The following is a 14,181-nucleotide window of genomic DNA, read 5'->3' on the forward strand; positions in this document are numbered from 1 at the left end:
CTGCAATAGACTAACATCCTGTCCAGGGGATGTACTTGTACATCAAGCTGCCTCATGCTACAGAAACAGGAAATAGGCTCCTGCTCCTATGAGGTGTTCCGGCTCGTGCAAGGCTACTTACATTCAATCAAACATATAGGTTTCAGAAAATATGATTGTTGTCATCTTACAGAAAACACTCACAATACAGCTGAGCAGTGAAATGAATCAAATGAATTTAATATGGGATGAAGACCTCAAAACAGACTGCAACAAAAACCACCATATGAGAAGCTTCTAATCCACACAGTAAGGTTTGGTTCATTGATTGAACCTCTCCAATCCCGAAACTGACCTTTCTCGATCAGCTGTCTCCATCTCTTGGACCAGGCGGTCAGCTGGTCACCATAGGCCTTCTCAATCTTGGCACGTTCCTGAAGGCAGCCCATGAGGTCATTGCAGAGCCGGTGGCCGTCGTCAATCCGCTTGACGGCACGCTTGTAGTTCCCCACCTGAGAATAGTGAGAGGTTAGATTAAAGGTCCAAGTTACATAAAATAGGAAAACACAAGGCTTCCCTTGAATTGACATACTGGTATCAAAGATTGAGGAGGAGGATGCAGTCATTTGCACACAAAAAATCTAAAATATGCAAGTGCAATACGCCAAATCTTTAATACCACTAAGACATTTTCAAATGGAAATAACTAATCTGATGGGCCAACATAAACTGTAAATGCATGTTCTTTCTTGAGAGAGTCAAATTAGAAATGTATTCAAATGGAGTTAAATACTACAACTCTGATGTAGTGATGAAAATTATATATTATCTATTAATACCCTTGAGTAACAAAGAATCATCTGTACTCTCTTTCATCATTCTCATACTACCTTAAGAGATGCCACCTTAAGAGATGCCACCTTAAAGACGTCATCCAGTGATTTTGGAACTATTCCTGCTGAAAAGTGATATCCCAAGAATGATGACAGTAAAGTACACACACTAAAGGGTCAAAAAATATGTTTTTAGCAAAATAGTGTTTTTTAGACACCTGCAAACTTCAAGGAGTAGGCCATTCTAGGAGTTGGTCTGATGGTGACTTTGTGATGTCATCGGCCTCCCCCCTTGCTTGAAGAAAAATAGAGGAGCGATAGAGACCAAAATAGGAAAGGCCCACCCCCCACTTGTGCCATGTCATGAGGATACCTGGACCACCTTTTGAGATGTGCCTTTTATTAAGTAAATCAGGTCTTAAATGAGGTGAAAGGGAGACTGGAATAGGACTTTATTATACGCAGTACAGAGATCTGAGGCCCCTCCCCCCTGTGCCTGCAGGGGGCGTGAGCTCATGGTGCATGACGGAGGGAGGGGGGGCTCGTGCCTGTGCATGTGTAGTTATGCAATGGCAGCGGCTTTGTGTGAGTGTGTGTGCGCTCTGTGTGTGTGTGTGTGTGTGTGTGTGTGTGTGTGTGTGTGTGTGTGTGTGTGTGTGTGTGTGTGTGTGTGTGTGTGTCTAATGGCCCGTGCATGTATGTGTGTTTGTCCCTGTGTGTGCGCACGCACGTCTGTGTGTGTGCTTGTGCACTGTGACTGCTATAATCCTGTACTCTGCTCTAATGCAGGCAGACAGATTATCAGGGATAGGACACTGACAGGACGAGGCAGAGACAGGAATGCAGCCCACAGTCACAGACCACTCTGTCCATTCAGACAGGATGGGCCCTGGGCTGGGTGGGACAGGTGTAGGGTACAGGGTACAGTGATTGCATCTGATTGCAGCAACAACAACCTGACACACACAAACTTGAGTTCTCCACTTCAGGTTATCAACAGTGTCTGTAGCCATACATTGTCCTCTATGTAAGATGAAAAACAAAGCCCCTTTGAGCAGAGTTGACAGTATATAGATGATATACAGATTTGTATTTGGTGTGTTTTTTGTCAGATATGTGCTTTTCATATCAAAACATCTAGCCCTGTGAGAGTCATTATGCTATTCACGATGTTGTGTCCAGGGCTTTCTTGGCCACATAGAGATCTATACAGGGCAGGTGCATGTGGGCTGAATGGCTCCCTCAGTGCTGCTTCTAACTGAGAGGCTCTGTCTGTCTGTGTGTCTGTGATCCTCCTCCATACGAAGACACAAAAGGGTCTCTGTGTTCAGTGAATTCATTAGCACTAATTGGATATTTTCTGTGCAACAACAACAATATCAACGCATTGGAATAAGCAACCATATTCCTATGGATCTTCGCGGAAATGAAATGACCTATTGTATCATGTTTGTTTTCTGTTGTCAATAACCTTTTCAAACAGAGAAAAGAAGATGGTGGCCAGTCATGCCTATGTTTAATGTCTCCTAAAGAGGGATTGTTGTGTGTGACTTGGCTTATAAAGGTCGATAGGATTTCCTTCATAGCCCAGAAGAACAGTATGGATGGTGTTTTCTGAAGTACCTCCCAAAAGCTGTCCATAGCGTCGTCAGCAGCAGCAGCAGATTCATCGTAGGACCCCGACATTTTCCTGGTTGTGGCAAAGCAGGCTAAACTCTAAATGTGTCAGCAGCAGAGCTGGGTTCCTCATGCACTGGAAGAGAAAGAGAGAGAGAAAGAGGAGAAAAGGAAGAAAGAGTGAGAATGCATAGATATAATTTCTACATAGTATAAAATGCAATACAGTAGAACATCCTACACTCTTAGAAAAAAAGGTGCTATCTAGAACCTAAAACTATTCTTCGGCTGTCCCTATAAGAAAACCATTTGAAGAACCCTTTTGGTTCTTTTTCGAGTGTACAACATTCATCATTTACGACATGATGTGATATGATATACAATACTTGGGCTCTCTATGGTATTCAGAAACCATATGTTTTCCATAACCACTCAATGAGCAGCACTGATGAAAGGCTTCCTTTGGAGGCTCTGAGATAGCTCTAATAATAAGGTGAAAATAGTATTCTCTCCCCATGAATACTGCTCCCTGGCCCCAGGGGAAAGAAAGGCCATTTTCCACATGCCTGTCCCAGAAACCATAGCACAGACACCACAGGGAACACAGCATCACTGTCATCATGGAGGTATGACCCTGCATTGTACTACATAGTAGATAAGCATAAAGTGTTCCTCTACCCTGACATATTCCATCTGGAAGACTGCAACACTACACACTGACTGCACACAGACATGAAGGCATACTAACACACATGCACGTGTGCAAACGCACGCAAGGCGTGAGCACATTGACACAAGCACACACATGGACACACACAGACACACACACGGGCACTCGTGCACGCATGCACACACACACACGCACAACTGGATTTCCGTTTGGAAAATGTGGCGCCAGATAACGTGACCTGGAAGATTTTAATTTACCTGCCATTTGAGAAATTTACCGGACCCATATGCATTGAGTGCATAACCCATTAGTTCGTCCATCCACAGAGCTCAGAATGATAGAAATCCCATTTAGATTATGGAAATATTTCTAACAGAACATGCAACTCATGTAATGAAGCAGCCAATAAAACGTCATTTTCAAATATTAGCCGAAATACAATTCGCGGGAAAACACCATTCTAAACAGCGCACATGATAGCGGTTCCATATGTGACATACCGGGGAATCTGAAGATGCAAGGTAGGTTGGGTTGCTATTATGACTAGGATTGTACTTTCGGATTCTGGACAACGGAAGAAAGAATGATACTAAAACCAATAGAACAGAAGAGAAATGGCAAAGCGGTGGGTCCAACAGGGAAGTAAATTGAAATACATTTGACAAAAGAATATAATTACTCCTGTCTATACTAAAATAAAGAAATAATTTAAAATACTTCACCAGAAAGGAAGACCTAGCAACAGAAGAATCATCATTAGCTTATTATGATTTATTTTGGGCTGTGGATTGTTTCAAATCACAAGCTCGTAGGCCTATGCCTATTAGGAAAAACCCAAAATTGGGCAATAGGCCAAGTTGATTATTTAGCTGTGGCTGTCAGTGAAAAGTATCTAAAATATGTCTGAAGATAATGTGTCTTGAGTATAATTTCAAATGTTGAGACAAGAAGGGAGGGGGGTGTGGCAAAGATACAGGCGAGTCTCTCTCCAGAATGGCTCAACTGTCTCTTGCCAATTCTTGCACATTCATTGTTTCATTGTGAATTGTTTGCCCTTTGATAAACATGTTTTATAAATTCCCCATTACATACAGTACCAGTCAAAAGTTTCGACACACCTACCCATTCAAGGGTTTTACTTTATTTTGACTATTTTCTACATTGTAGAATAACAATAAAGACATCAAAACTATGAAATAACACATATGGAATCATGTAATAACCAAAAAAGTGTTAAACAAATCAAAATATATTTTATATTTGAGATTCTTTAAATAGCCACCCTTTGTCTTGATGACAGATTTGCACACTCTGTGGTAGTCTCAATCCTATAGAAAATTTGTGGGCAGAACTGAAAAAGCGTGTGCGAGCAAGGAGGTCTACAACCCTGACTCAGTTACACCAGCTCTGTCAGGAGGAATGGGCCAAAATTCACCCAACTTATTGTGGGAAGCTTGTGGAAGGCTACCTGAAATGTTTGACCCAAATTAAACAATATAAAGGCAATGCTACCAAATACTAATTGAGTGTATGTAAACTTCTGACCCACTGGGAATGTGCTGAAAGAAATAAAAGCTGAAATAAATCATTCTCTCTACTATTATTCTGACATTTCACATTCTTAAAATAAAGTTGTGATCCTAACTGACCTAAAACAGAGAATTTTTACTAGAATTAAATGTCAGGAATTGTGAAAACTGAGTTTAAATGTATTTGGCTAAGGTGTATGTAAACTTCCGACTTCAACTGTATGTTATTTCATAGTTTTGATGTCTTCACTATTATTGTACAATGTAGAAAATAGTAAAAATAAAGAAAAACCCTTGAATGAGTAGGCGTGTCAACTTTTGACTGGTACTGTATGTCACCAGTTGTCACGGCCTGACCTTAGAGATCCTTTTATGTCTCTATTTTGGTTGGTCAGGGCGTGAGTTGGGGTGGGCATTCTATGTCCTTTTTCTATGTTTGGTATTTCTTTGTTTCGGCCGGGTATGGCTCTCAATCAGGGACAGCTGTATATCGTTGTTGCTGATTGGGAGCCATACTTACGCAGCCTGTTTTCCTTTGGGTTTTGTGGGTGGTTAATTTCTGTTTAGTGTTTTGTTATACCTGACAGAACGGTTTGGCTGTCATTTTCTTGTTTTGTTCAAAGTGTCTCGATTACAATTAAATATGAGCACTCAACACGCTGCGCCTTGGTCTACTCCTTCAGACAGCTGTTACACCAGTAGTAAATGTACTATTAATCCCTGTCATTTGGTTACATACATTTATGTTAATACATGTTTTAATTACAGTAATTTACCATTCTCAGAGTGTAAACATTGTTTGCAGAGTTCGCAATCTGGTAGACGTGTGAGAAACAAGTTTTGGTTTATTTCATAACCATAATTTATTAGATTTGACTTTTTTTCATTTGTCTTTTGTTTGGAGTGCTCCATGTGAGCAATGAGAATGTGTCTGTTTTCTCCTTCCTGATGATGTTGCAGGAGTACACCCACCTGAGCACACATACGAGGTCCTGGCCTGCTGTGCAGAAATGTAGGGAAATGTATATATACATTTGTTTTACATCAATTACAAATTATAACATTAAAACTATAGTTCCTCACAGTAAGCTATTTGAAAAATCTTTCCAACAATCTCCCCCTCAGTAATCCCCAATCCTCGGTGTGATATAGCAATGGAAGTTAAAGCATTTTTTTGGCTTTTTTTCCCTCCAGGTCATTTTGGCCAGCAACAGTTTTATTTATCGCCTTTTCATTTTTTTAATCGCCCAAAAGCCGGCTATTGCCGACTAATGGAAACCCTGATGCACACACTGTATATCCGTTCTCTGAAAAGTCTACAAGAAGTTATACAGCCCAGATATCAGAAGGTAAAAGAGACCAAAAAAGACATTTATTTCACATTAACATCTAGTGTAAGTTTATACAACTGTAGGTGCCCTCTAACAATGTGATTCAACTGCCAATTACTTTGTAAACCTTTCCACTTTCTAAAAAATATAGTGCTTCCTGGCTTTCCTCCAAGATTTGAGATGAATAGACGATTAGTATCTATTCCTTTGACGGCTGGTCGATGTTTCCCTGCGAATAATAAAATAGCACAGACTGGTTGGCGCTATTCTTGTATTGAGCTCTAATTGAAACCTAATCTATTTTGCTCTCCTTTCCTGTCTCAATGAACTATTTATTAGTGGCACCTCCTTCAGGCCTAGAAGTCTCCACAACTACCCAGTGCAAAATATCAAGCACATGGAGGGATACACTACATACAACAACGTTAAATGTTCCCTAAACAAGGAAGGACATGTCTTAAAGACAGAATCCTGAGCATGTGTGCCAGCCCAACAACAGCCCCAATACTTGGTTTGAAACAGAACAAGCTACATAACAAGCTTTGGTTTATTTACAAAAACATAAATGACAAAACATAAACAATGGAACAATACAATCTCGGATTTGGGTTGATCGTAGAGGAAGACGCTAAGTTAGTAAGCCATTTAGACATTATATTTTTCTCTGGTAATGCTCCCTAAGAGGACAGAAGTAAAGGTGGCATGTCTGTTCGGTCTTAGGCTGTCTTTGCCATCTAGCATCTGTGTCACAGGGAATCACCAGGTGAACTAACTTACACACTGACCATGTTCAGTAAATCCTTAGAGGGACCAACATAAGGTGAGTGTTGTGATCAGTTTGAGCCAACTTGACATATTAGTGTCTTTAACACCTTCAGATGAGGATTGGTGGAACTCAGAAGCCAAGTTGTATGCACATGATAGATAACAGCTACACATTTTCAGCCTTAATCTGTTACAAGGCCACCATAATCATGAACAGTCTACATTAAGACAGAAATTGTGTGGTTTGTGTGGTTGTGCCTGGGATTCTATAGCAGTGGTTCCTAACTCCGCTCCTCAAGTACCCCCAACAGTACACATTTTTGTTGTAGCCCTGGATAAACTCACTTGATTCAACTTAACAGGACTTGGTGATTAGTTGACAAGTTGAATCAGGTGTACTTGTCCAGGGCTACAATAAAAATGTGTGCTGTTCGGGGTACTCGAGGAGTGGAGTTGGGAAACACTTGTCTATAGGCTACTTGATATAGTATGCAATAGAGAGGCAATATAGATAGACAGTAGAGGTCGACCGATTAAGCAGAATGGCCGATTAATTAGGACCGATTTCAAGTTTTCATAACAATCGGAAATCGGTATTTTTGGACGCCGATTTGGCCGATTTAAAACATTTTTTTAGCATTTATTTTTTTAAGACCTTTATTTAACTAGGCAAGTCAGTTAAGAACACATTCTTATTTTCAATGACGGCCTAGGAACGGTGGGTTAACTGCCTTGTTCAGGGGCAGAAAGACAGATTTTTACCTTGTCAGCTCAGGGATTCAATCTTGCAACCTTACGGTTAACTAGTCCAACGCTCTAAACACCTGCTTTACATTGCACTCCACGAGGTTACGCGAATGCAGTAAGAAGCCAAGGTAAGTTGCTAGCTAGCATTAAACTTATCTTATAAAAAACAATCAATCAATCATAGTCACTAGTTAACTACACATGGTTGATGATATTACTAGTTTATCTAGCCTGTCCTGCGTTGCATATAATCGCTTAGGTACACGTTGCTCCAACCATAAACATCAATGCCTTTCTTAAAATCAATACACAAGTATATATTTTTAAACCTGCATATTTAGTTAATATTGCCTGCTAACATGAATTTCTTTTAACTAGGGAAAATGTGTCACTTCTCTTGCAAACAGAGTCAGGGTATATGCAGCAGTTTGGGCCGCCTGGCTCGTTGCGAACTTAGAAGACTATTTCTTCCTAACAAAGACAGCTGACTTCGCCAAACGGGGGATGATTTAACAAAAGCGCATTTGCGAAAAAAGCACAATCGTTGCACGACTGTACCTAACCATAAACATCAATGCCTTTCTTAAAATCAATACACAGAAGTATATATTTTTAAACCTGCATATTTAGCTAAAAGAAATCCAGGTTAGCAGGCAATATTAACCAGGTGAAATTGTGTCATTTTGCGTTCATTGCACGCAGTCAGGGTATATGCAACAGTTTGGGCCGCCTGGCTCGTTGCGAACTAATTTGCCAGAATTTTACGTAATTATGACATAACACTGAAGGTTGTGCAATGTAACAGAAATAACGTTTTGTTTTCGAGATGATAGTTTCCGGATTCGACCATATTAATGACCTAAGGCTCGTGTTTCTGTGTGTTATTATGTTATAATTAAGTCTATGATTTGATAGAGCAGTCTGACTGAGCGGTGGTAGGCAGCAGCAGGCTCGTAAGCATTCATTCAAAACAGCACTTTTGTGCGTTTTGCCAGCAGCCCTTCGCAATGCATTGCGCTGTTTATGACTTCAAGCCTATCAACTCCCAAGATGAGGCTGGTGTAACCGATGTGAAATGGCTAGCTAGTTAGCCGGGTGCGCACTAATAGCATTTCAAACGTGACTTGCTCTGAGACTTGGAGTAGTTGTTTCCCCTTGCTCTACATGGGTAACGCTGCATCGAGGGTGGCTTTCGTCGATGTGTTCCTGGTTCAAGCCCAGGTAGGAGCGAGGAGAGGGACGGAAGCTATACTGTTACACTGGCAATACTAAAGTGCCTATAAGAACATCCAATAGTCAAAGGTATATGAAATACAAATCGTATAGAGAGAAATAGTCCTATAATAACTACAACCTAAAACATCTTACCTGGGAATATTGAAGACTCATGTTAAAAGGAACCACCAGCTTTCATATGTTCTCATGTTCTGAGCAAGGAACTTAAACGTTAGCTTTTTTACATGGCACATATTGCACTTTTACTTTCTTCTCTAACACTTTGTTTTTGCATTATTTAAACCAAATTGAACATGTTTCATTATTTATTTCAGGCTAAATTGATTTTATTGATGTATTATATTAAGTTAAAATAAGTGTTCATTCAGTATTGTTGTAATTGTCATTATTACAAATAAATAAACGTTTAAAAAAATCGGGCGATTTTAATCGTCCTCCAATAATCGGTATCGGTGTTGAAAAATCATAGTCGGTCGACCTCTAATAGACAGTGTGTTTACTTCTTCAAACACATTTCTGCAGTATATGACCTCGAAGCCTTGATGATGGGCTACTCATCTCAATCGGAACCCTGGAACATTTTGTACCCTGTGTGATGAATCGTGACTAGAAGGAGCGCCGAGCAGCACAGGCAGGGCAGCTATACCATAGTTACAGGACAGCAATGTCTGCATCAGCCCCGCAGTAATACAAACACAACAGTTATCGTCACTGCGCATCACACTGTCTTGCGTAAACCCAAGGCAGTTACACTACTGGTCAAAGGTTTTAGAACACCTACTCATTCGAGGATTTTTCTTTATTTTTACTATTTTCTACATTGTAGAATAATAGTGAAGACATCAAAACTATGAAATAACACATATGGAATCATATAGTAACCAAAAAAGTTTTAATATTTTATATTTGAGATTCTTCAAATAGCCACTCTTTGCCTTGATGACATATTTGCACATATTTGCACACACATATTTGCACACTACTCATGAGCTAGTCACCTGGAATGCATTTCAATTAACAGGTGTGCCTTCTTAAAAGTTCATTTGTGGAATTTCTTTCCTTCTTGATGCGTTTGAGCCAATCAGTTGTGTTGTGACAAGGTAGGGGGATATACAGAAGATAGCCAAATTTGGTAAAAGACCAAGTCCATATTATGGCAAGAACAGCTCAAATAAGCAAGGAGAAACGACAGTCCATCATTACTTTAAGACATAAAGGTCAGTCAATATTGAACTTTTCTAGAACTCTTCACAGAGTTCAAGTAACAGACACATCTCAACATCAACTGTTCAGAGGAGACTGTGTGAGTCAGGCCTTCATGCACGAATTGCTGCAAAGACACCATTACTAAAGGACACGAATAAGAAGAAGAGACTTGCTTGGGCCAAGAAACATGAGCAATGGACATTAGACTGGTGGAAATCTGTCCTTTGGTCTGGAGTCCAAATTGGAAAGTTTTAGTTCCAACTGCCATGTCTTTGTGAAACACGGTGTGGGTGAACGGATGATCTCCGCATGTGTATATCCCACCGTAAAACACGGAGAAGGTGTCATGGTGCTTTGCTGGTGACGCTGTCAGATTTATTTAGAATTGAAGGCACACTTAACCAGCATGGCTACCACAGCATTCTGCAGCAATATGCCATCCCATCTGGATTGGGCTTAGTGGGACTATCATTTGCTTTTCAACTGGACAATGACCCAACATACCTCCAGGCTGTGTAAGGGCTATTTTACCAAGGAGAGTGATGGAGTGCTGCATCAGATGACCTGGCCTCCACAATCCCCCGACCTCAACCAAATTGAGATGGTTTTGGATGAGTTGGACTGCAGACTGAAGGAAAAGCAGCCAACCAGTGCTCAGCATATGTGAGAACTCCTTCAAGACTGTTGAAAAAGCATTCCAGGTGAAGCTGGTTGAGAGAATGCCAAGAGTGTGCAAAGCTGTCATCGAGGCAAAGGGTGGCTATTTGAAGAATCTCAAATATAAAATATATTTTGATTTGTTTTTTAACTATGTACTCTGAGAGTCGGGAAGGAAGTTCAGGGAGTGAATACAGAAGCGGACCGGTCACCCCTGCTAAGGCGCGGGAGCATGATGACCTAGAGCACCAGAAAGAGAGCATATGTGACAGTACCCCCCTCGGCACGTTCGGCTCCAGCCGCAGGACGCCAACCACAGGGACGATCCCGGGGATCCAGAGCGGACCGGTTGCCTCCGCTGTTTACTGTTTACTGTCACAGAGTTATTGCCTTGTAGTTTTATGAGCAATAAGATCTATACCAGGCATGGTCATCAGAAGTCGTGACTCAGCAAGGCATTAAATCTGTTTGATATGCTGCAGACAATGTTTCAGCCAGGGGAACCAAGACATTTCACACTTTGACCCGCTGGTCAGGTTCTCTAGATAACCTCAACCACAAGCTAGGACCCGGCCATTATTATTGGTGCGCTTCTCATTTCAGTGAAATCATAGGTCCAACTACCTGTCTGTCAGTCTGGCCCTCCAATTAGCCTCTGGATCCCTGGCTAAGAGGCATGCTGTCCTCCAGAGCCGGCTAAGCCCCTGCAAGACTCTAAAAGCTGAGCTCATGAAGAAACCCACATGGCTCTATACCGCACACTACTATAATATAGTTATAAAACCATAGTGAGGCAGTTTCTAAATGTGAATAAAGCTAGATTATGCTTTCAACATTCATTCATTTGGGTGAAGAATGTGAATGTGAAATGTCATTGTCAAACATGCTCCATTTTGCAGGCATTTCCATACATTGAATTCTATTGGATAAACACTCAACCACACCTAAACATAACTTTATACTCTTTGAATAAACTGTATAAAACCTTAGCTTTTGCATTAAGTTATTTACTGTATTTTTGTGCAAAAACAAAAAACATTTTACATTATCAACGCTAATACTGTATATTTACATGTAAACACGCTTGTGACATTGAAAGGCTAACTAAGCACACCTAACCTTCAGCAGCATTACCATTATTGTGAAATAACAAGGGAAAAACAGAACTCATACCATTCCAAAATCATCTTGTGAGACAAGCTACACGGAAGGTCACAGTCCTTTCATGCATGGTTACTGGCACAATGTTTGTTGATACTAAAGGATAATGTGGACACAAAGGTCCTCAGGCTCAGATGGTCACACAACAGAATGAGAATACATCATCCTCCGGTACTCAGGGTTGTAAAGTGGCATGTGCCACAAACAAAAGTGATCATCACTTGAGGGGATGTGTACCCCTGCACATTGAATCGGTACCGGTACCCCCTGTATATAGACTCTTCATTGTTATTTTATTGTGTTACTTTTTTTAAACTTCAGTTTATTTAGCAAATATTCTCTTACATAAAAAATACAAAATACAAAAAAGTAAGCATTTCACTGTTGTATTCGGCGCATGTGACAAATACAATTTGATTTCATTTAATTTAATTTGGGGGGTAGGGAGACATGCTGCTTAGTTATTTTGGTCAATCCGCCAGTAGATTGTCTTCCTTTGCAATGCGTGGTAAGAAGGAGATGAGAAAGACAGAGAATAGCCTAATTGATTGAAACATCAATTGATGTTCAGTATGACAGGTGTCAAATCTAAACATGAAAATAGCTATATCAAAGTTTCAATATATTGCACATAATTTTCATGTTGCTTGTGGTTTCAAGGCCACTAAATGTGCCAGTCCAAACAGATTCTACTTCTCCTTTTCAGAACAAGACTCAAAAGGTTATTTTCACTTACTGTACCTAAAACTGATACAGTAAGCTGATCTTAGTATCAAGCCTTTTCCACCATAAAAAATGATTGAGTATCTTTTGCTCAATGAGGAGAATATGCCTATAAAAATGATCCAAACAGTTCTAATAGGCTACTACGATTTCTTGACAATTTATCAAACCATATCTCTAATATAAACTTGGTGCCCATATAAAAAACACGACCAGTACACAGTCTCTCCCTCAATAACTAGAGGATAGACGATTTGACCAACTGAAGGCAAATTTAAATGACTTGGATAAGAGACATACATCCGAATGTCATATAATTGGGTCCATTAGAGTTTTGATCCAATCCTTGGGCAATTAATGAATCACCGACCGCTCTTGAAGACATAGCTTGCAGGATATTGCACTGTACAATCAACATACTAGGATCTGTCTAACAGCACAGCCAGAAGGAAATAAAGGCAAAGGTCAAAGCCATTATGGCTCAGAAATGAGCAACAATATTAATGATTTTCGCTTACCCTATTTGCACCCATGAAAACAGATTGAAGGACACTATCAAAAAGAAAAGTATATCCACAAGCCCTTGTGGGAACCATACACAGGCTACTCCCTCTTCAAGTCTTATTTTGTAGTCCAGATTTGGCTTCTGTTTGAATTCATTAGCAGGGAGAACAGTGGGCTCTGTTGAATTTCTTTGTTTTTGGCCGTCTTAGCCAGACCCAATGTGAACAAGCCAGTGTTTCTCAATGGTGGACAGATAATCCTGCAATGTTCCAATTGAATGGCTTAGAAGGGGAGGGAGGGTGAAGAAGAGGATAGGAGAAGATAGGAGGAGCAATAGAATATAAATGCATTGCAGAGAGTGTGAGAGAGAGAAGGATGCAATGAAGGAGTCTGAGATTACACTAACTACCAGGATGTGATTATGTATTGACAGGCTAGCTAGCTAAACGTGCAAGGCATCCCAAATGTGTGTGTGTGTGAGAGAGAGAGATATATTGAGGCTGTGCTCAGTGTGTGTGATTGTGTATGCAAAAAAGCAGCATGCAAACCTACTGCCTGAATACAGATGGTTTATGCTTAGATGAGGCGACTGGTGTGGAATAATGAAATAAGGAGTGGTATTGTTAAACATGATGATGTATTATCTATGACTTCGTATATTGTGTAGCATGGGAGACCATGTTCATACCTTCGTCAAAGGGCTGTTCGTCGCTCTTCTAAAGCCTTGTGAGTGAGAACCACAAAACACTTGTAAACCTATTACAGTAATCAGATTTCAGTCAGGTTCTAACTTCATTCTCTCACACCTTACCATCCCCCTTTCTGACACTTTTTAGAAATGAGGCTGATTACCAAACCAGGTAGCTTACTCAAATACGCCTGAATCCATCTTTAACTCACTCATCCAAACAATATGAATTCCATGAACACTGGTGGTTGTCTGGCACCCCAATACAACTACAGTATCTGTTATGTTCTTTCTAGAATGATCCACTCTACCTGTCATGGCTACTGTTGGACAGAAATACACTCTGAGAAGACCTTCAACTGAGAAGCTGATAGGGAGGACACTCAAGGAGAGAGAGGAGGAAAGAGGAGGAACTGGCGAGAGAAAGTGATAGGGAGGGGGAGAGTGAGGCTTCTGAAGGAGAGAGAGAGAGCGAGAGAGTGAGAGAGAGACAGCGAGGAAGGGAGGTAGGGAGATGAGACTTGGTGGAGCAGGT

At 40.6% G+C, this 14,181-nt stretch overlaps 1 protein-coding gene across 3 annotated transcripts in view; it reads right to left on the reverse strand.

Annotated features, from left to right (window-relative positions):
* Positions 1 to 14,181, reverse strand: part of LOC106572344 (protein kinase C and casein kinase substrate in neurons protein 1) — a 51,747-nt gene that overhangs the window by 8,659 nt on the left and 28,907 nt on the right. For 2 of the 3 annotated variants that reach the window (XM_014146386.2, XM_014146389.2), the window contains exons 3-4: positions 2,436 to 2,565; positions 335 to 491 (exon numbers count right to left, since the gene is read on the reverse strand). In XM_014146386.2, coding sequence (XP_014001861.1) covers positions 335 to 491; positions 2,436 to 2,498 — 220 coding nt within the window. In that variant the 5' untranslated portion in view covers positions 2,499 to 2,565. Of the gene's footprint in view, positions 1 to 334; positions 492 to 2,435; positions 2,566 to 12,972; positions 14,022 to 14,181 lie in introns of those variants that run through there. The other variant, XM_014146388.2, reaches the window with a different exon arrangement.

Source organism: Salmo salar, chromosome ssa15 (assembly GCF_905237065.1).
Source record: "Salmo salar chromosome ssa15, Ssal_v3.1, whole genome shotgun sequence".
Lineage (NCBI taxonomy): Eukaryota > Metazoa > Chordata > Actinopteri > Salmoniformes > Salmonidae > Salmo > Salmo salar.